The following is a 24,258-nucleotide window of genomic DNA, read 5'->3' on the forward strand; positions in this document are numbered from 1 at the left end:
AAGATTTGGACCGTAACACATGTCTATGTTCATTCATACAATAATACTTTAGTATATATGATTAACTTGTTTTGAAAATATCACCTTTTTAATAATAGATACAGTTCATTATCTAAGTACTGAACAAACACATAAAGAATAATTTATTTCCGTTTTGGGTGTGTGCATTTCATTATTAAAGATTATAAGCAAAAAAGGGCATGGGAACTTTAAATATGTCTAGAAGGGGTTCATTGATTCACTATATATCAACGTTATATTGTCTAAACGATGTTCCTTTCTGGCTTTGGTCTAAGAATACCTTAATGGACGAAAACACAAAGCTGTACTGCACTAAGAAGACATCCCAACACGTGAAATGCTCGTGATTGGCATGGCCACTGCCTTTCATACTGTAGACAAAACCAAGATTTATTGCTTGCTCTTCACAATCTTGTAATCCACCTTGTCCACCTCATGTTTCAATGAGAAACAAAACAAATCTTAAATTTTTCACGGATTAGATTTTTTATTTTCCCAATTAAGATGAACAAAACAAACTAATTAAAAGAATTGGTGGTGATAATTAGGTACATTTCTTGATCTAATTAACTAAGACTATTCACGTTTAACCATGCCCTATTAGTACGGTACAGTGTACTTGGTTAACAATTGATCATTGCCTATAAGACAATGTACAAGTAGAGAAACGCTAATTTAATTCGGAAAATCATCATTGGAGATCAGAGCTTAAATTAAAGCATGCATTATTTCTTGTATAGTGTTTAGTCTCCCCGTACTTGGATTTTGGATCAGTTGAGAATCTTATACGTAAATTTCACTAAACATTGAGCGAAATGTGGACTTGTAAAACACTATTTATATATAATTTAATCTTTTAAGTTTTAATAGTATTTTCTTTTATTTCTCACAATATTCTTTGATCCCACGTGAATTTGAGCTCCATTTAAGAATTTATCGATCAGTAAGGTAACGTTTATTTACGGGCATGGGACATATAAAAACACAGAAATGTTGAATTAATGTATTTTGTGTCCATTATAAGAGGAAGAATACAGAGACACTAACAATAGATATAACTTATTTTTTATTTTTTCTTTCATTATTTTTATTATTTTTTTATTATTATATTCTTTTCCAATTTTTTTAATAAAAAATGAAAATAAATTAGACTTTCATAATTTCTTCAAGTTTATTACCAAACAAAATACAAAAACACTAGTTTATTTTGTCTCTATCCTTTCAGTATCTTAACTTTTCCTATTCCCAAAACCAAACGCAACCTATCTTACTGGATGATACTCAAGACAATAGTCGAATTCCAAGATTTACTTAAACGAACAAATGAGTTAATCACTTCACTAACTCAAATTAATTATTTTAACCATAAAATACTAAAATTTAAGAGTCATGGTTAAAAAAAATTAATATTTTTCTAAAAAAATAATTGTTTAAATAATGGATACTGTTGTTATTGTTGCAGTGAGCAATAATTAGGAAGTTCAAGTAACTGTTGGTTTTGTAACTTTTATTTGGCTGTTACCTGAAGTTGATGGGCGGCGCCACCACCACTTGTAGATATGGTGTGTGTGTTTGGCTGCAACTTATTGGAACTATATGCAGTATGCAGCAGCAGAATGTTTGAGCATATCATATGTATTGCTTCACATTTATTAATTGATTGCATCTAAGATTAAGAAGAGATATTATTGGTGCATCTAGGCATCTATGACAAGGATAATCTTTTTTTTTTTAATACGAATAACTTTTTTTCTTCTGTCAGAATAATATTCATAAGATTGAGAATTGGGTCTAAACTCTTAAAAGTCCTTTTTTGGTCAAGAATTGGGTCTAAAGTCTAAACTACAAGTTTGGGCCACTAAATTGGGCCTCATACAGCTTTCTTTGAATAGCCCAACTAATTTGGGTGTTAAATGGGCCCAAATAAGCCCAACAACAACAGAGGCGCAAAAAAAAAAAAAACCGAATATGATCATTATCATGAACATTAACCGAAACATGTGGCAGAGGATAACTACCTCAGAACAACAAACTCTCTGATCAGTTAAACAGAGTTGAAGCCATGGCAACTCTGAGCTTCAACCACGCCACAGTTAGAACCCCAAAGCCCAAACACTTCACTATAAACCCATCAAAACCTGTTAGAATATCTTTAATCACTCCCTCAAACAAAAACCTCCCACTACTCCGCCATTTCCGTACATGTTCATCGGTGTCTGAGAGCTCCGTGTCGATCCAGAAGGAGAAAGAGGAGGAAGAAAAGAAGGATTTTGAAGATGAAGACGATGACCCAACTGCGGAAATGTGCTATCTTGACCCTGAAACTGACCCTGAGTCCATAACTGACTGGGAACTCGATTTCTGCTCAAGGCCCATTCTTGATGTTAGAGGGAAGAAGCTTTGGGAGCTGGTTGTGTGTGACAACTCGCTTTCTTTGCAGTACACTAAGTATTTTCCCAACAATGTCATTAATAGCATCACGCTTAAGGACGCTATTGTCACTATTTCGGAGGAGTTGGGTGTCCCTTTGCCTGAAAAAATTCGCTTCTTCAGGTACTTAATTTCGGTTTTAAGTTTGAAGTTTATGCATTCTGTGTGTTTGTACAATTGTCTCATTAGGTTTGGCAGCTGAAAATATAAATTAATAAAATAAAATATTCGTTTATCACCTAAGTTACTTTTTTGTGCCAAAAGCTGAGTTTTTTAGCTTGTGAGTAGAAGCTGAGATATGGAAATTTTGTAAAAGCAAAGAAGGGAAAAAGAAAATCACCCGTAATGTTCATAAGCAAATGTTCCCTTAGGCCTTAGCTAGTGACTTCAGCTGTCAAATTTCTTCAGCAATTAGAGGAGACTAAAATTAGATAAACAGAGCATGGCATTCTATTCTATCTAGATTTACAGGCACTTTTGTACAAGAATATTCTTTTACTTGGTGTTCATAGTATACAGTAATACTGTAATAGTATGGAATGTTGATTACTTTTGTTGTTACTTTGTAGGTCACAGATGCAGACAATTATTACAAAAGCATCCAAGGAGCTCAACATAAAAGCTACTCCAAGTAAACGGGTGTGTATGATATTTATTTTTTTAATATGGCTTTGCTAGTTTAACTGCTCAGCAGAAAACTATAGGTTTTGCCAATTTCTTTGCCTTTCCTTTAGGTACATTCAAGAACGTTCTCAAACATTCGCTGCATCATTGTGTGACTATATACTCCAATTAACTTATCAATGGGAATAAGTAGTTAGTAAAGAGTTAATGCAATTGCAATCACTTGATATCAGTTATTTACATTTGGACTTTATTAGTAGTATATAAATTTGTATTTAATCCGAAAAATTGTAAACCATTCTCAGCTAGGTCATAACTTATTACATGCTGGATTAGAAAGTTTTCCAAAGCTGCAGAAGGTTAGTTCGATTAGTACAATTTGCTTGGTAGTGAACTCAGTGCTTCAGGAAACTAATTTAAGAGTGTCTCAATGAGGTAATAAGAATTGTAAAGCAGTTTTGGAATGTTTCAAGAGTTAGCTTGTTCTTGTTGCACTAGACTAAAATATTGAGTATTAAGGATCTTCATGAATTTCATTAGATGTCTAAATTTTTCAAGATACATTATTATAATATTATCTCCTACTCCCCTGATTGGTGATTGATTATTGATTTAAGTGGTTCAAATACTCGACAAATTAGGTCTGTACATAAGTTTCCCAAATTAATGGCACCTCTTGGCTATTGTGTGTAGGGTGAAATACCTCTATTATCTGTGTGCTTAAAATGAGGAAATAGAACTTCCTGGTATATTTAGAATCTTATTTTGATAATGATTCATTGAGTTCACACATCAATTTTGTGTACTTAATGTGATTCATATGATCCCTTTCAGTGTTTGTCATTACTTCTATGGCTAGAAGAGCGCTATGAGACTGTATATATGCGGCATCCTGGATTTCAACAAGGATCCAAGCCTCTTTTGGCCCTAGATAATCCTTTCCCAACAGAACTTCCAGAGAATTTGTTTGGGGAAAGATGGGCATTTGTTCAATTACCTTACTCAGGTAAATTGGCCACAGCTCGCATGTCATTTAATTCGCAATTGCTCGACATACGATACCCTTAGGCTAGGCTGTGTTTAGTTTGTGTCTTCATTTTTAGTATCCTAAATTAAAAATAGTGAAAATAATATAATACTAAGTTTTGCTTCCATTTCATAAACAAGAAAACAGAAAATGGAAATAGAAATCAAATAGACCTTACTTTTACCTTTTAATCATCAATTTCCTTACACCAATTTGAGTTATGGATCATATCTATATTACATGGATTATATTGCTTGCATTTTACAAGGGCTTAAAGCTTTTTCTCCTTACTTTTAGAAATCTGAATTTCATGCTTTAGTATTTTGAGTTATCTTCATATGGCATACCATACCTCTCTAACTTCCAATAATCCATTCTTAAGCTGTTCGAGAGGAGGTTTCATCCTTAGAGACAAAATTTGTGTTTGGCGCTGGGCTTGATCTTGATTTATTGGGTATCGAAATTGATGACAAGACATTGATCCCTGGGCTTGCTGTTGCATCTTCTCGATCTACAGCATTAGCAGGTATATAACTGCAAATCATCATTCATTTTATCCTCCCAAAGAAAGCAGTAGAATTTTCTTCCACATCATTCTTATGAATTATGATCATTTGGTGGCACAGCTTGGATGAATGGATTGGAGATCTGTGCCGTAGAAGCAGACACTGCTCGCGCGAGCCTTATTCTTTCAGTTGGAATTTCGACTAGGTATGTATACGCCACCTATAAGAAGACTCCAGTGACAACTAGTGAAGCTGAAGCTTGGGAAGCAGCAAAGAAAGCTTGTGGGGGTCTGCATTTTCTTGCCATCCAAGAAGATTTAGATTCTGAAGATTGTATTGGTTTCTGGCTTTTGCTTGATTTGCCTCCTCCACCTGTATAATCTTACAAATAATGATTATTATGGTTGAATATTCAGTGTAACAAAACATTATTATCATAGAAATGATTAGATTTCATAAGCTTGTTCCTCATCTTATGGCAGTTCTCCCATTCTCAACCTCTGTAGATTTTACCATTTCTGTAAATAATTTAAAGCCTAAAGAATTTGAACTAACTGATGTTTCAACTTTCAAGCCTAGCATAGGTGTGCCTTACATTAGTTGGCTAATCATATTTTGATGTTGACATGGAGCTTTATGGGTTTATGTTTTTTATATTTTCAAAAGCACCACACCAAACACCTCTAACATTGGAATAAAAATAAATTGTTATTAATTAATTATATATTAACAAAGAAAATAAATTTGGTTGCTAACAATACTGAAGTCAAAATGATATTTGTTACAAGAGTATATGCATAGTGTTTTTTTTTTTTTTCTCAAAGAAAGCATGTTCATTAATAAACAAAGATGAAACTAGACTACTATGAAAAGGTGCAGACAACCTGTATATAAAATAAACCAATAGCTAGTATATAAATTCTTTAAAGCATGAACACAAGCACATTACACTATAAAATTTCAAATTCAACCATTGTTAGTGGACAATTTTGATTCTCTCTTCATTTCTCTTTGTGATCATTCATATATGTATCTTGTGTTATAATGCAGCACTTGCTTACAAAGTTGCCCACACTAAAATCTTCCACTATTGAGCAACAATAATGAATTGATGACTTAAAACCTATAAAAATGCACTCAACAATAAGAAAGAACAGTAATGACATTTAATATCAATAACACAAAATAATGCAGTACATGATTTAATGGATGAGCTTAATTAATTGAAGTTAAAACAACTTCAATCTTTTAATACTATTGTTTGTGCAGATGTGTATGCATTACAGCATTAGTCAATTGTTTGAATAAAAAAGGATCAAAAGCTCGTGGGCTTAAAATAAATGAATAAATAACACCTGAATTGGAATCTAGTGTGATAATTGTTAGTATTTTGTTTCCTCCCTCATCACCAAAACAAAAAGTAGCAAACTCCCAACAAAAGAAAATGAGGCACTATTTATTGTACCGTCCACTTTTGCCTCTAGCCATCATTGACTATTTGACCCTCATCAAAATAATGGTTCTTTTACATTCCACAATTTCCATCACATGGTTCATATTCCTACCACCGTCCACCTATTTAGCCGGTAAGCCAATACAAGTTCACACACTACATTCAAATTTCATTGTCCTAACTTCTTATGCTATTATTCCCTATATATAAAACCACCATTTGCCAACCCTTTTTCATCACATTAAGTCACCAACTTTTGTGTTATACCAATACCAATATCTCTATATATTTAAGTTTCATAAGATTATTAGCAATATCATTGATCATGGCCTCATCAAGCTATGCTTTGAGAACAATCCCTGCTTCTTCTATTAGGCCTGCTAACACATCATCAAGATCAATTTTCACAGCCCCACCTACCAAATCATCACTCTTACCATTCACTTCATCATCAAACACATCAATCACTAGAAGCCTCAAGCTTAACTCCACTTTGCCACACTCTTCCTACTTCACTTCAGTTCCTAAGAAATCATTCTCTTGCAAGAGCCAGGCTGAGTCATCTGAAGCTGCAGGTACATACATAGATCTTGTTTTTAATTTCATTTGTTTTATTTATGTCATATGATGTTTATGTTTATTGTGCACAATGTTATGTAGAGAGGGTTCAAGAACTGAGTGTTTATGAGATCAATGAACGTGACCGTGGAAGCCCCATTTACCTTAGATTGAGCCAGAAAACTGTGAATTCCCTTGGTGATCTTGTACCCTTCACTAACAAGGTAATTTATTTTTTATGATTGAATTATGTTAGTGATCAAACATCATCATATGATTATTCATATTACAATCTTTTCAATTATATTATTATGCAGTTGTATACTGGAGACCTTCAAAAGCGCATAGGCATAACAGCAGGTATCTGCATTTTGATCCAAAACAAAGCAGAGAAAGGTGGTGATCGTTATGAAGCAATATACAGTTTCTACTTTGGTGACTATGGCCACATTGCTGTTCAGGGTCCATACTTGACCTATGAAGACACATACCTTGCTGTCACAGGTGGTTCTGGAATCTTTGAAGGTGTTTCAGGGCAAGTCAAGCTTCATCAAATTATGTACCCTTTTAAGATCTTGTACACTTTCTATCTTAAGGGTATTAAGGATTTGCCAAAGGAGCTTATTGTTGAAACTGTTGAGCCTAACCCTTCTGTTCAGGCCTCTGATGCTGCTAAGAATCTTGAGTCACATGCTACAGTTCCTGGTTTTACTGACTGATTACAGTTATTGAATAATAAGTGAGGCGGCTATGATTTTTTTTTTTTTTTTGTGGTAGATTTAATAATGATTTTAGTATGTAGTTGGTGGATGGTGGTTATGATGAAAAGCTTGATCATTTGGAACTCTTTTTGATAAGAAATTGATCAGAAATGCTTTTGTTTTTAGTTAATATTTTGTTGAGGGAATTTTATATTGAAAGTTCTTCCATGTGATGTTGATAATTGTTATGTGACACTGTTGAGTTTATCTTTTGTTTATTATCATAAAGCTATGAAGAGTTGACCACAAATAAGGTTTACTTTTATGTAATTGTTAAATCATGGGTAGCTTAAAGGCTTATTTGGATGTTGACACAAATAAATAAATAAAATTAGATTATTTGGATGGAATTATAGTGATGACATTCTTAGTGGACTAGTAACTGGGTTGTGCATGCTGATGGATAAAACAACCTGTGACATGAAAATTTCCAATAATAGTCATGATATCAGGTTTCTTTTTTATGTCACATTTTGTAAAGATGTCCAGTTAGGACTTATATGGGAAATGAGACCAAACCCATTTAAGAAATTGATGCTACATTGGAAATGCACATATTTTCACATGTGAAAAAACAGATAGGCTTTAGACCAAAAAAGGGGGGGAAAGAGCTGGGCCAATATAATTCTATCTTGGGACCAAAAATTAAAAATATCAAGCTTCTGTTTATCACTTTATCTTGATAAATTATGCCTGCTGATATTTATTTTGCAATTTGCATTATTATTATCATGCATCATAAGCTGCAGTGTGCTCAACTGCTCATATGCTAGAATAACATGTTTAAGATAGAATTCATTCACTAAAAAATGCATTCTTTTATCTGAAATTTCACCCTATTGTTGGGTAAAGCAAGAGCATTTTCTCTCCTACAAAAAAATGCACCCTTCTTCCGAGATATATAGATGTCAAATATGTCAACTAACATGAATAGTAGAATATTTTAAAATTTGGTAAAATTTTTTAAGGGAGTATAGCACATGATTCCAGTACACAGGATCAGTACAATCTGTAATGTTTTCTTTCTTTTATAGGGTAGATCAAACAAAATGGTTGTACCAATCAAACATAGTAAGTGTACTGCATCTGATCTGAGACCATTCACAACAGTCAAAAACCAACATTTGATGAATCATTAATTAATAATAGTCTGTTCTATAATAAATGACAGTGATGTGTGTATTATTGTCTCATCAACTCATGGCATGGACCATTCTTTTCAGCACTGCACACTGAATCTGAAACCCCTTGTTGGCTTGACCATGTTGTCATGGGAATCAATGACACTAGTGAGGACTGAGGAGTAGTAACACCAACAACAATAATAGGCTGCTTTATGGTAAGCTTTTTTGTTCCTCTGTGTTCTGATCTGATGTATAACTCTTGAGCTTATTGTTGCCATTGATTCTCAATTCTCATCACAACATGGTCCAATCCATAAGGGAAAGATATATAATACTTTGTCATAAGTGCATGATCTACCTGATTTTGTCACCAACCCAACAATAGAATAAAAAAAAAAGCAAATGCAGCATTAAATGGTAACCTTTTTCTTTGTGCTAGTTGACTTTTGAAAGCAAATTATAGTCATTCCTCAATTTGTGTTGTTTTTCTATGCTAGGGAGATTAAAACAGGAATTGTAGTTTGTTTTTGCTGATGTAATGTTCTAGTGAATGTTCCTCTAACATTAAACTTAGCCTGTACAAAAATAGAGTTCACATTCCTCAGTTGCTTTTGAATTGGAATTGATGATTACCTGCAACATTTGAGTGCTTAATCAATTCAATGTCTTCATTTGTTTTTGGTCATACATTTCACATACAATGAATGTCAATGTCAATTCTAAGCATAAAGAATATTATGATAAAATTTCTTAACCACAGATCTCCATTGGTATATGGAAACATATATATAGTTACATACTTCTAGTTATAGCCAATGTCCAATTATTACTTCTCAATGGAGCATTTGAGTTCACTTCTTTTCTTATTTAGAAGCTGCTTTATAACTTGGAAAGCATTTAATTTCATTTCTTCTCTTAATACAAATTAAGGATCTTTGAACACCTTTTTAGTGAGTTTCTTTCTCTACAATGAATACTTTTTCTGCATCATCTAAGTTAAATCTTCTCTGTATTTCAGTTATTCAAATTCTTTTCTATAAGTAGCTTCAAATTCAAATTCAACTTTTATTCATGTTGGTCTTATTTTGAAGTTCAAGTTATTGCTTCTGCCTTGGCCCTGCTAATTGCAAATATGAAGATTATTTTGGTATATATGTATGAGGCTACTTGGGATATGTAAAGTCTCTTGAATGTGTATAGAATGCAGAATCTGATGATTATGTCTAGAGACCCTCTCTTCTTCTTTTAATTATTGTGGCAGGTGAATCTTGATTGATAGAAAAGACACAAAGGTGAACTGTGTTCAAAATAAAGTCTTATAAATTGCAATTGGATCCTTCTATTTTTTTTTCTCTGCATTAACTTGCAAAAGGAATTATATTTTGTTGAGTAATAAGGTACCTATACTATAAGTAACATTATGTGAATGCTATAATTAAGTTAAATAGTAGTATTTGGTATAATCACTGCTGATTATGATTCTGCCTAGGATGCTGTTACTTTTCAATTCTGTTGACTTGACAAATGATGACAATTATTGTCAATGGAGAATCTATGTTTGCATGCCTCTCCTTTGAAAAGATGCATCATTTCAATAATTCTATGACCAACACAAAAAGTTCACTTCATTTTCCTCATTCTAGTTCTGTTGGCTACATATTTTGTTCATGCTCCTTTTCAGAGCTAACATAGTTAATGTGTTAAGGGTATGCAATAATTTGTTCCATTGAACTATAGAGGGGTAAGAACTAAGAAGCATAATTTGGTTCATTTTGGCACCTAATTAATTTGTTATTTTTATTAGTAATTAAGTTACAGGTATTTTTTTTTTAAATTGATATAAGGATGCAAAATGAGAATATTAGTAACCCAAATTATGAGTAGAATTGGTGAATTTCTTTGGTGAATAATAGAATCAAGTAAAAAAATAGGATTATGCTACGTATACATCAAAATCAGCCACAAGTATAAAATACATGCTAGAATATAAATATATATTGAAAATAAATTAAACCACACATATATTTATATACAAATATATTAGTGGCTGATTTTAGTGTACAAATAGCATTTCTGAAAAAGAATAAAGACTCTTCCTAAATTTATAGAGAAGATGCATATTAAAAAGTACAATACACTTATTCATAGAATAAATCTACCGAATTTAAATATTATCGATTTTGGTATCCAAATGATTTTTATTTCTTACCGCAGCAAGCATGTACTAAGTCTTAAAAGTAACGGAAGACAGTGAACAATGTTCATGAATGGTTACATTGTGGCTGAAATTGGAGTAATGGATGTTCTTTCCCAAAAGAGTCCTTAATATAATTAGCAATGGATAGGAGGAAACCTTTATTGCAGTGGCAAGTGTTTAGGCATACAAAGACATGACAATTCAAAGTGGGGGACACAAGTGTTTTTCTTTTTCTTTTTATTTATTTATTTTTTTTAAGTTAAAAATGATACTCGAATCTAAAATTTCTGGATAAAAAATGAAAACTATACTATTTGAGTTATAGTTCGTTGACTTTTTTTTTTTCTTTTTTTCTTTCAACAAGTCTTTGCTATTAGTATTTTGATTTTATTATCAAAAAGCTAACTAATTTAATTCAAAAAATCTCTATAGCTAACTTTTTATTTTGATTGCTAAATTAGTCGCGAATTTCTTATTTAACTACGGATTTAGTAACTCCAAACTCCCAAAGTATGGTTTTAGTATTGGTTGCTAATTCCAATCTAACTAACTACTATTGTTTTTGTCATAAATTCAAACGGTTGTAAAAATTAATTACTGTTTGAAAACTTTTTTTGTAGTGATATTTCTTTAAATAAAGTTTAGAATAAAAAATATTAAAATTACTACTACAAAAGAGATAAATTTACATATTATCTGATCAATTTGAGTTGATCGATTAGTTAGTTTAATTGTCTGTTCAAATAAGTGTTAAAAAGTTAAATTCTATTTTATATATACAATAACTCACTAGTTAATAATAAATTTTTAAATAAAAATTAAATTTATAATAGATTATTTTTTAACTTATCAAACTAAAAAATATCATGAGAAATAAAAAATTATTTAATAGCTACTACCAAATAACTTATAGTTTAAACTTTTTCTATTTTAGTATTGTAATTATTTGAAAAACTGTAAATAAGTATGGTTTTGAAAGAATTTTTTTTCAAATTCTTAATTTAAAACTACCGAAAGAAAGAATGGAGAGATTTAGGTCTTGGGGAAACAAGCATATGGCAATTGGAAATTCGTGTGGGAGACGCAAGAATGATAGAGAAGTAGAATTGAAAAAACTTTGGAAAATAAATGAAGTAGATGGACCCCAAAAGAGTGTAAATGTAAACAAAAAGAGAAGGTCTATTTTTTTTACTGCATCTCTTAATTCGATATATTAAAGATTAGTCGTGAAGAATTAGAATTTCGCTTAAAAAATTTATTATTGATCAATAAATTATTATATACATAAAATAAAATTTAATTTATTTTTAACAATTATTTAAAGAGAAACTAATGATGGCCCCAATCCAAATCTGATGAAGGTTTCTCTTTGTTGATGTCAACAATGCATACACATCAGACAAAACTGACGGCTATGATGAGGTCCAGGCTAGTGGGACCCATGATCTCTCTTGGCTTCCATAATGTGAGGGGGGACCCATAAACACCCTTCACTCATTTTCATAGAATTAACAAGATAAGAATGTGACATCCACATGCACATGCACATATACAATCCCATTCCCTTCATATTCTTGCACACATTTACAGCCTACATTGAAAACAACTCAACACTATACAAACTCAATACCATAATCCATAATATCATCATCATCCTATTGCTATCTAGTCCTCATAATCCACTTGGACGGGAAACAACACTTGTGACAATCAGAATATAGATTCAATCCCCATTATTCAACACTAGTAGTATAAAGGAGGGAAAAACAAAAAATCTCATTCTTTTATTGTAATGTATACTATATATGTGAAACTTATAAAGATTATTAATATGGTGACTATTCCTATAAAATTGTATTCACATAAAAATAAATTTAATTAAATATATTAAATTATCTAATAGTATCTACATATTTTTTAAATATTACTTCAAGGGAATGTGATTATCTTATTATATATGCATATCATTTGTTTTTCTAATAACCACAACAATATAATTTGCCTTTTAATTAGTCATCATTAGGGTTAATAAATCATAAGAGTTTAGCATAAGCTTCAATTCATCTTTTTGTTAAAACTAACATTGCTATATAATAGTAACAATAATATTTAAAAGAAGGGAAAGTATAAGTAGCCAATAGAATATTTGTACAATGTGTACAATAGAGGTTTAGGGAGTATTAAAGATATAACTATTAGTGTTATTTTTTTCATTAGCTGAAGCTTTTGGGATGAGTGGTTAGGGGTGAGCACGGGTAGCGGGTACCCGATTACCTGTCTGAACCCGAACCGAACCAATTAAATTGGTTCTGAAACCAACGGGTAATCGGGTCCAATTCGAACCAAACCAATGACCTTTGTTAATAATTGGTTCGGGTATCGGTTCTGGAGGTGCAGAACCCGAACCAACTCGTGAACCCGATCATATATTAACTAAATAAAAAAATATATATGGTTTTTAGTGGCTTTTAGTGAGATTATTCACTATTAATATGTTTGGATTTTAATGAGTTTAGTTTTTAATGTATTTGGTGTTTAACATGTTTAGATTATTTATATTGATGTTATATGTTTATTGTACTTGTTGAATTTTTAAGATAAAATTTGGTTTTTTTATGAATTTCAAAGTCATCGGGTACCCAATTACCCGAACCGAACCAATCCGTTTTTAATCGGTTTGGTTTGATTCGGATACATACACAAAAAAATACAAATCCGAACCAAATCGAACCAATTACATTTTGATCGGTTCGGTTCTAATTTCACCTTGAACCCGAACCAAACCGACTCGTGCTCACCCGTATGAGTGGTATCATGACATGGTATTAGAACTCTAGATCCGAAAGATCAAGAGTTCGATCCTTGGTGAACCCCAAAATCAGTTTAATTGGCTCTCTAGCAGAACTCTAAAAGAAAATAAAAAATCATCCCATCAAACAGACTTAAATAATTTTATTTAATATTTATTAATTATCGCTAAAATAATTGTACAATTTTAAATATAATAAATATATAATTATAAATATTATGTGTATAAAATTAAAAATATTATGTTATATAAAATAATTTTAGTAGATATTATCTCTTTAATATTACCGTAATAGTAAATATACCAATATATAATTACTAATATATGAAGCACGGACACTTCGCTGAGTTATCGTGCTCGCGTCACCGACACTCGTCCGACACGCGTGTCTGCAGTGTCCAACCGTGTCTTAATAAAAAATAAAAAAAAAAATTTCCGGACATGCTTGGACACACCTAAATACCATCACGTTTCAGCGTGTCCAGTCTTATTCTTAACAGATATTCTTAAAATAAATTTAGATATAGTATATATTATTATTTATTAAAACAAAAAATATTTTAAATACTTGATATAATTAAAATAAGATATTAAAAATAATAAAAAAAATTAATTTATATTTTAATATCAATAAAATATCAAAATATCATTACAATTTATCTAAAAAATACTTTATATTTTATATGTATGTGTGTCTCGATGTCTCCGTATCATGTAAGATTTTAAAATTCGCGTCTCGTGTCGTGTCTCTGTACATCATAGATTACTATAGTTATAAAGTATGATATTTAAATTCAATAATGCTAAGAGACAATATTTAAAGTAGTTACTTTATATAACATAATATTTATTATTTTATACATATAATATTCATAATTATATATTTATTACATCTAAAATTATACAATTATTCTAACTATTACTAAATATTAAATAAAATAAAATTAGACTATTTAAACTGATTTTTTTATTATCTCTCAAGTATTATTAATAATTATGTAACACTATAGCAATGTGATCCTCTCTGTTTAATACACGAATAACAAATCAAAAAGTGTCATACCCAATTTCCGTTTAAGTTCAATGTAACCTAACCTAATAACCAAACTTTAATAGACATTATTATTTTTTTTTTTTTTTTTTTTTTTTTTTTTTTTTTTTTTTTTTTTTTTTTTTTTTTAAGTGTAACCATAACTTTAACCAAATCTTATAGATTTTAGCATCTCATTAGTTATTATTATTATTTCCTTTGTGTCTGCTCTCTGCTTTCATGAGGAAGGTTCATAATTAGTTGTTATTAAACCCTGCATGTACAATAATGATTCATTTTGACTAAGAAGCTTTAGTTTCCATTATTAATAAATTAACGCCTACATATAACTCATCAAAGTTTCACAAAAAGAAGGAATAATAATAATGAGTAAAAATGAATAATAAACCATGCACTGATTCATGTGATTTCTCTTTCACGAAGAAGCATCATCATTAAAGCTAGCTTGGTATTATCACTAAATGCTCTTTTTATTATTTACCAAAAATAAGGAATCTGTTAGAATGTACAGATTTCTTCATGTCTGCTCTCTTTGATTAAGAAGGTTTTTCTTATCTTAGCCATGAATCATTATTGAAAAATGTCTCTGACATTCTAACTACTACACATTATTTTGTCACACATGCCACGTGTCTGCATTATATATAGCTTGATCAGTAATTTTGTAATGACTTTAATTAAATTCATTTGACTAATGTAACCATTAATTATATGGATTAATGTATGGATATAAGTGTTTTGCGCTTACAAGCTTTATAAGTCTGAAAAAAACGAAACCCATTAAACGCGTTGTTTATGTTACGTGCCTCTTTAATAGATTTTTAAATCAATTCAAATCAATTAACGCGTAAATATATAACTTCCATCTTTCAAAAGATTTCGTTTTTTTTTTCAAATTTCTTGCCAAATTTGTTGGATCTCCTTCTTGCTTCGTTTTTTTTTCCATGATTTTTGAAATCAAGTTTTGAAATTGTTTTGAAGATAATAGAACTTCAGAAATACACCCAAATAATTACATAAATACACCCAAACAATTACAGAAATACACCCAAACGGTTACTGAAAGGATTACAGAAATACACCCAAACGGTTACAGAAATACACCCAAAGGATTTAAAAAATACACCCGGGAGAGACAGTATATTTCTTCTTGAAATCTTTTAATGTTTTGCTGGTTAAGGATGAGGCACATGACAGAGACAATCTAGAAAAAAAATATAGAAGAACAGTAAAACAGTACCTTGAATAATGTTTCTTCATTTTTTCTGGTGATTTTTTATGGAGATTTGTATCTTTTCTTTTTGATTTCTTCTACTCTTCGCGAGGAATTGGAACGTGTCTTCATAATCATAGTTTGTTTCGAATGTCGCTTGAATATTGACAGTTTGCGTTTTGATTGAGGAAGAAGAAGAAGAGTACGGCATAATGAACGCATGCGTTGGACGCTCGATTTTAAAGAAATGGTGCGCGTTTTTTTTTTTTTGGACTTGGGCCAACTTGTATAACTTCTAAGCCAAAAAGACTTGTATGTATAGTAGGCCTCAATAAATTTACTGAATATATAATATATTTCGTGTAGTAATTAAGGCTGTAAGAAACAATTTTTCACAATAAATTGAAGTTGAAACATCTATTACTCCAAAAGCAATTTCAATTCAACATTTAATATAGTAGATAACCCATCAATCAATAATAGCATATAAAAACTTTTTTCTTAATCACATTCAGATCTTTTAAAATATTTGGATACTAGACCCCCATAATATATATTGATGTAGACAAGAATAATATTAATAAGGCACACGTCATTGTATATTTTATATATCTATGACTATGATGCAAAATATTACTTAAGATAAATAATTAAGTTGTTATATATATTTATTTCAATAAACATGTTGAAAAGAAGTGACGAAATTAACTTCTGATATGAAATATAAAATTCCCTAAATTCAAGTGGCTGGTAGATTTTTGTAATAAATCTAACACTCAATTTGGCTGCATCAAAAATGACCAAACTTCATAGATACAGAACAGAAGCAGATAAAAGTAGTAGGATTGGGCCATGCTATTCAAAACAGTGAGTTTCATTATTTTGACCCCACCAAAAGAATTCTCCCAGCTGCAATTTATGTGTTACAATAAGTTTTATTAGTGCATGTTATAAAGTTCATAAATTTGTCATAGATACTTCTTACTTTGAAATAAGATTCCTTTGAATAAGGTTATAGATTGTGTGCTGGATGGATTGTGATAGGATAAAGATCATATATATAATGAATGATTTTTTGATTTTTTTGGCATGAATTACATCACCCAAATTTAATGGAACTAGAGATAGAAGAAAAAAAAGGTGCACAATTATTTCTCTGTCTTTCTTCAACAAAAAACCATATAAAAATCTTGTACTTATATTTGAGTGTCCCATGATAAACTTGAAGATTAAAACTTCATATAGTGGCCTAGGATATTAGGGGTCAAAGAACAAGAAAAGTTACTGGGGCAGTCCACTGCATTTAATGCATAGGCCAAAAAAAATTCATATAAATAAAATTTTTAAGGGTGAAAAATAATAAATTTTCATTGCATTACTTGTTCACTTGTTGCATGTCTTTTGCAGCTTGTGAGATTCAAAAAGCAAAAGAGCAAAACTTTTCAAGAGACAGAAACACACTCTTCACAGAATTTAGCATGCCTTGTGTTTGTATTAATTCCAAAGCCACATTCCACCTTATACCTTAACAAGACAAAAAGCTTCTTCCCTCAGTACTCACTTTTTTTCTTTTCTTTTTAGTCATGTCTGCACCTTCACCACCCACTTTCAAACCTATGCAAAGTTTGAGTATGGTGGGAGTGGCTTCATTGAACACTTAGAATAAAACAAAGATCATATATTCATCATATTCTGCTGAAAATTCTAAGTAATAGTTTCCATGGCATCAACTGCTGAACCATCTCCTTATAGCACTTCAAGGAGAAGAGATGATGAATCAGAGTTCAATTTGAGAGAATGGGGAATGAAAGGTAGAATCATCAGCAGAGAGAACACCAACTCAAGAAGGTATTCAGGATCATACATGAGAAGCTTTAGAGAAGACACAAGGTCTTTCAGATCAAACATAACCATTTCTAGCACAGCTTCTTCACCAGGATACCCTTTAAAAGGTATATTCCTTTTCTTTTCTTTTCTTTTTTTCATAATGATTTCAAATTTCTTGTTTCACAAACATATATTCTCCATGTTTTTGTTGCAGATGAAATAGACCCTTCAACATACTCATTCACCACTGCTCTTAAAGGTATTAACATATTATGATAATGCATATGCTTATGAATTTTTATTCTTTTTTCTTTTGAATAATTTGAATATGTTTAATTGCAGCATTGCAAGCAAAAGCAAGCTATAACAGTTGGGAATGCTTATCCCCAGATGGGTTTGCATTGAATTCAAAGTGGAATGAAGCAGAAAAGTACATATGCAACCCTCTCTCAGGAGAAGTACCAATGGAGTGTCTATCTGCAAAAACTCTTAGTGGAAGATCATTCAGAAGTTTCACAAACAGAATCACCATGTCTGCTCCTCTAGTTTATTCCTCTTCAAGACATATTCAAGCCAAACCATCTAGTCTCATAGAAGAAGATGAAGCAGCTCCTCCTCAATACCCCATTCCAGGTCACTATTCAAATATTCAACAATCATCTAATGTTTACAATAGCTAAGGCTGTTATTTATAGACTAATCAAATAACTAATGCCTAATTATTCAGTAATCATGAATGAATTTTCTTTTGCATTCTCCTAGTATCCTATTTTTAAGAAGTTGCTTTACAATTCAACTCTGAATCTAATCTTTTTATGCAGAGAAGAAAAAAGAGGGAATGACAAGAGATGTTGGTGTTCAAAGCACACCTCAATATCTTAGTTCAAGCAGTCCTAGCCCTGCTTCAACACCTTCAATCATAGAAAGGTCAAAAAATAGAGCTGCAGATTCACCTAATTCAAATGCCAAAACAAAATCTGAAGAAGAGGTATGTGTATGTGGTATGAAGTTTTAGCAGAATTTCTTTTTGCATTAATTACACTTCAATTAACAGCTCAAACAATTTAGGATTATGATTCCCTTTATCTTTGATCATTAAGTTAGCAATGACATTAGTGAAGAGTATTTTATTGTTTAAACTTTAAACAATGAAGGTACTAATTAGACTATGGTATTTCACTGATTATCTATACAAAAATAGTTTAAGCTATTAATATACAAAAAAAATTAAATTATTAAAAAAAATCTATTTAATTTCCAAATGTAGTTAAACTTAATTGTTTAATTTTATCTTTTGTTTTGGCAAGACAAATTTAAAACCTGTCTGAGGAAGTATCCAAAGAATCAGATACATGAGTCAGGATCATTATTATCAATCATTCAAAATTATTCAAAAAAAAAAAAACACAGAGAAAAGAAAGAGCAACTACCCTAAGGCCTAAGCAGGAGGAAGGGGGTGAGTTTCCCAAGATAAGAGAATCAAATCTGGTTGTCATATAATTAGATTATAACCTTCCAATGGTGGGACAGTGATATAGATATCTTGGTCCTCAGTGTTTCATGTGCTAATGTCCCTCATTTTTTTATATTTTTTATTATTATTATTTTTTTTGGTCCCTCCATGCCTTTCCCTCCCAAGTAGCCTGCTTTTCTACTACACATACAGTTGCAATTGTCTTTGTTTTTGGGAATCAATTTTCAGGTACTGAAAATGCCATCTCACAAAGCAAAAACCAAATTATTCCCTTCTTCAATTTCTTTTTTCACCTTCTTTTATGAGTTAGACAAGGATTTCTTCCTTTACTATAATTCCTATTATTAGAATTCAAATAATTTATAATTAAGGACAGTCCAATACACAAGTATCATGTGTTAACGCAGAGTTTCGAAAAGAATTGCAATCCAAAATTGAAATGTATGCAACCTAACCTGATAATTATATCAGTGATTATTTTCAAACTGTGAAAAATATCTTTCAAGGACATACAATACTTTAATTAAAAAAATCCCATCATTAAAACTTACATTCAAAGTTTATGATTAAGAGACTAAAATGTATATCACCTTAACTGATAAGGCCATCACATGTTAATAGAATTGTTAGACAGTTGGATAAGCAAATTCCAAAAATGACAATTCAATCCCACCACTTGTTCAGACCCTTGAATGATTTAAACATGGCAACAATATAGATATAGCTTTTCTCTTTGTCTCATATGTAACCAATAGAGATTCTGGAATCAAGGTACATAATTTTGTTATAAAGGCTATACACTCAACAAAATTCTCAGTGTACTCACTCTTGCAACTACATTCCTTCATGGGATAAAATACAAAGGAGTGAAGGACTAGTATAGAGTTACAAGGGTAGGAGCCTAAATCATATAGCATACACTTTCTTGCATTATGGCAATAATAGGGTCATAGAATATAATCCCATTGAAGAAATTTGCCATGGAAAAATGTACTTCAATTTAGGATAATGCATAGTGGCTCTCAAACTATTTTAGTGCAGTAACTAAAAGTACAATCATATTACGGTGAATGCTATGGTGTGTAAAAGGTGGTGTCTATTTATTAAAAAAGATTAAAAATTATTATTTATTTTAAAAGATATAATAATAAATAATTTTTAAAAAATCAAAACTTACTACAAAAAGTAAGTTAGGCAAAGTTTAGACAAAAACTCATAGACACCATATAATTGGCCTCATATTATATATACTCAATAAATCATCACAGTCATATAAAATATATATTAACAAATAAAATAAACATTAAAATTTTATTAAAAACATATATATAATAACTGATTTTTTTTAATTCTCATAACATTTTTATTATTAATAATAACGCGTTACATTAATATATAGTTTTTCCAAAGTGTTTTATAATATAGCCAAAGTTGTTAGAGATTGAAATTGAATTGAATTATTCCATACGTAAGCTGATTTGGACGCAAAAGAGGAGTGGGGAAGAAGAGCTAATCATTCATATTGTTAGTTTCTTCTTTTTTTTTTTTTTTTTTTTAAACAGCTAAATAAAAAAAATTCAACAGTGTAGGGCTCCTCTTTATGTCTCTATCTGCGTCAGAGAGGATTCTTGTTTCTTAACATGCAAACAAAACTTTAGATGGAAATACCCTATTTGGCGCTTAAATTAAAACATTATATATAGTCATATAGATATTATATTTGAGAAAAAAAAATGATTGATGCATGCAGTGTCTTCACTATTTCTTTATTTATTATGTTTATTAGTGCCTTAACTATTATCATTTTTGCAATATATATATATATATATATATATATATATATATATATATATATATATATATATATTATCTATTTGATATTGATATTTATTAAAGTCGGTTTAAATTTTAAAAATAACATTATATATAAAACTACATAATTATCCAATGCTACTATACCTTAATTATGCTGCTTCTTATTATTGTTGAGCTATGATGTACATGAATACGGAATACGATACGATATGGATACGTCGACATACAAATTTTAAAATTTTATAAGATACGTGGATACGCATATATATAAAATATAAAGTATTTTTTAGATAAATAGTAATGATATTTTAATATTTTATTGATATTAAAATATAAATTAATTTTTTAATTATTTTTAATATCTTATTTTAATTATATAAAATATTTAAAATATTTGTTTGTTTTAATAAATAATAATATATATTATTTCTAAATTTATTTTAAGAATACATGTTAAGAATAAGATAAGACACATTGACACGTGATAGTATTTAGGTGCGTCCTCTGATGAATAATTTTTTATTTTTTATTAAGAGACGGTTGGATATAGACATGTGTGTCGGATAAATGTGGATGAGTGTCGTGTCCGGAATGTAACTGATACATGGACACATCAACTCATCAAAGTGTGATACACGGACACGACAACTCAACTCAACAAAGTGTCCGTACTTTAGGTAGTGTTTGTTTTGAGGTACTGAGACAAGACGGGGAGACTAAGACTCAATATCATATTTGTTGGTTTAGAGATTGGTACTAAAACTTTTGTCTTTGTCCCTAAAATGTCAGTATTTCAGTACTTCCAAAAAGTAGGGACGCAGAAGACTAAAATTTTTAGAGATAAAAACTGAAACTTTAATAACATTTTATATCTAAAATATTCTCATTTCAATTAATTAATTCTAATTTTATCCTTTGTACAAATTAAATTAGAGTTTTATTATTGTTTCAATTTCTGTCTCCCACTCTACACCAAACAAAATACTAAAATTTATTTCAATTTCTGTCTCTCAGTTTCAGTCTTTCCGTCTCTGTCTCTCCACCAAACGTTACGTTATAGTTGTTGAGAGTAACATATCTTGATTATAATATTTTATTATCATAATGCTTTAAAAGTATTATTTAGAAATCTTAAGATCTCACAACTCTAAAAACAAGGTAGAAGACATTACGAAATTAAATCATCAAATATATATATATATATATATATATATATAGCAAGGTAACTTATGCCAATTTATAAATAATACAATATTGTTTACCGAATGTTGGAACTCGGAAAAATATTCAACCTTTGGTGGGTCAGTAACTTTGATGGCAAATAATTCATAAACGAATATCTTGTAACAAGAGATGACACATGAATATAATGGACCAGTGTTGATTCATGTTACCTAATATAGCAATATTCTGAAAAGATAGAAAAATGGGTTATGAGAATAAGCACATAATAACATATATATATGCATCACATGCACTACCATGCATGACATTGATGTGTGCATGAATGCATGTGCAGGTGGAAGTGAAAGATACAGAAACATGGGAGACAAAAGAAACAGTTCATCATCAAAGAGGAAAGAATGATTGGAGCAAACATGAAGAACAACTTTGCAGAAGGCAAGGTGGTTGCTTTTCTTGGATGATGAGGAAGAATAGGCAGAGAGACACTGAAAAACAAAGAAGAAATAGCATCTTTCTCATTCACTTCAAAGGTTGCTAAAATAAAATAAAATAAATAAATAAATAAATAATTGTAATTGATGATGACATAATTTGTTTTTCATTTGAAAAACATCTAAACTATATACTAGTTTAGATAAAATTAGAATTAGCTAGTCTCTTATAAGTTGAGTTTAATTTTTATATGCTTAAAATATAAAAAGTTTGGCACTCTCATTCAATCAGATTTAATTTGTTTGTTCAAATAACTTTTTAAAAAGTGAGTATAAAGGATAATTATTTATGTAATATAATAATGCATAGTTAATTAAATATTTGTGCCATTTTTTCAACAAATAATAATATATAATGTTTGCAAATTAATTTCTTTTTATACTAACTAATTGTCTACTTTTAATAATTTTTTTTGCACAAATTATTATCTTTTCCCAAAAATTCATCAATAATAATGAAAATTACTATTACCAACGGATAATTTAATTAGTACTTCAGTCTTAATTATTTTCTTAATTTTATACACATTATTCAAAATTAGATATTTAAATGAAAATTAAAGTGAGTGCGTGTAACTTAGCTTTTAATTTAAAAAATGTTACGTAACTAATATTTTTTTATTTTTATCTTACATTTGAATCAACATTAATCAATTCTACTCCACTTTTTAAACACTAAAATATATTAAAATTAGCTATTAAAGTCAGTCACCGGTATAAAATACATACTGAAATATAAATACACATTGAAAATAAATTAAATCATACATATATTTATACAAAAATACATTAATAGCTGATTTTAATGGCTGATTTTGATGTATAAATAGTATTTTAAAAAAAAATATGTTTTATTTTTTTTTTCCAATTAATTCTCTCCACTTCTTTACGCTAACAAATAATATCCTCCCAGCATAGTATATGTGATTGATGATGGGTGAGAATTGAGATTCTCTTACTGTCTTGCAGTGGAGAAAATTTTGGGGTTGCTTTGCCGTAAATAGAAAAGTTAAGAGCAATTTTCAATTGTGAAAGGGATGGAGTGTGGAGTATGTGTCACATTCTCTCTATCGTGTGGTCCATTAATTATCATGATTATTTTTCTGTTAAATGGTCAGTGATATAGTATATATATGTTATGTTCTTCTTGTGGTGAAATTTGGGTGACAGCTTAGGCTTCACATGCATTATTTTATATATGCATATCATTTTTGAATATGAAGGTTCTTAGCTTTATTCCCTATCCAACTCGCTTAGTCACACTCATCACAGGTCACATTTATAATTTTATTTTGTTAATATATATCAATAAACTTCAAATCTACAATAATAATAATATCTTCTCTCTTTCAAAATTTTGGATCTAGCCATAACACTTAGGGAGCCACTCAGATAAATTAAAGACCATGAAAACGTTTTTTTATAAAAATATTTTTTAATAATTAAAATTTAACACATATAATCGATTAAATTATGTTATTTTTGTTAAAATTAAACTAGACAAATTGATTTGACTAAAAAATTGTGAATCAAATCTTGAATTGATCTAAATTAATATTATTTTTTATAAAAAATGACTACAATATCCTATTATAGAAAATGACTAAAATACTTTTATTATATATATTAATTTTAAAAATTCTAAATTTTAGTCCTTTATTTTTCTATCGTAGAGTTAGAATTTAGAATTTT

At 29.9% G+C, this 24,258-nt stretch overlaps 3 protein-coding genes across 5 annotated transcripts; all 3 read left to right on the top strand.

Annotated features, from left to right (window-relative positions):
- Positions 1 to 1,962: 1,962 nt before the first annotated feature.
- LOC112798018 (protein TAB2 homolog, chloroplastic-like) lies at positions 1,963 to 5,079 on the top strand. Its single transcript, XM_025841164.3, has 5 exons — positions 1,963 to 2,574; positions 3,021 to 3,090; positions 3,910 to 4,081; positions 4,485 to 4,628; positions 4,729 to 5,079. The coding sequence occupies exons 1-5, from the start codon at positions 2,084 to 2,086 to the stop codon at positions 4,986 to 4,988; spliced, it is 1,137 nt and encodes a 378-aa protein (XP_025696949.1). The 5' UTR covers positions 1,963 to 2,083; the 3' UTR covers positions 4,989 to 5,079.
- Positions 5,080 to 6,253: 1,174 nt separating this feature from the next.
- LOC112798019 (allene oxide cyclase, chloroplastic-like) lies at positions 6,254 to 7,568 on the top strand. Its single transcript, XM_025841165.3, has 3 exons — positions 6,254 to 6,636; positions 6,722 to 6,843; positions 6,937 to 7,568. Exons 1-3 carry the CDS (start codon positions 6,387 to 6,389, stop codon positions 7,336 to 7,338), a joined length of 774 nt encoding a protein of 257 aa, XP_025696950.1. The 5' UTR covers positions 6,254 to 6,386; the 3' UTR covers positions 7,339 to 7,568.
- Positions 7,569 to 16,623: 9,055 nt separating this feature from the next.
- On the top strand, positions 16,624 to 22,797 carry LOC112798020 (uncharacterized). Of its 3 annotated transcripts, none has more exons than XM_072236232.1 (6): positions 16,624 to 16,641; positions 17,182 to 17,726; positions 17,816 to 17,860; positions 17,944 to 18,234; positions 18,423 to 18,589; positions 22,410 to 22,797. In XM_072236232.1, the coding sequence occupies exons 2-6, from the start codon at positions 17,495 to 17,497 to the stop codon at positions 22,611 to 22,613; spliced, it is 939 nt and encodes a 312-aa protein (XP_072092333.1). In that variant the 5' UTR covers positions 16,624 to 16,641; positions 17,182 to 17,494; the 3' UTR covers positions 22,614 to 22,797. The 3 variants fall into 3 exon arrangements, with proteins under 3 accessions (XP_072092333.1, XP_072092334.1, XP_025696951.1); XM_072236233.1 differs by lacking the exon at positions 16,624 to 16,641 and adding an exon at positions 16,702 to 16,914; XM_025841166.3 differs by lacking the exon at positions 16,624 to 16,641 and having other exon boundaries at positions 16,702 to 17,726.
- The last annotated feature ends 1,461 nt before the right edge of the window (positions 22,798 to 24,258 follow it).

Source organism: Arachis hypogaea, chromosome 4 (genome assembly GCF_003086295.3).
Source record: "Arachis hypogaea cultivar Tifrunner chromosome 4, arahy.Tifrunner.gnm2.J5K5, whole genome shotgun sequence".
Classification (NCBI taxonomy): Eukaryota; Viridiplantae; Streptophyta; class Magnoliopsida; order Fabales; family Fabaceae; genus Arachis; species Arachis hypogaea.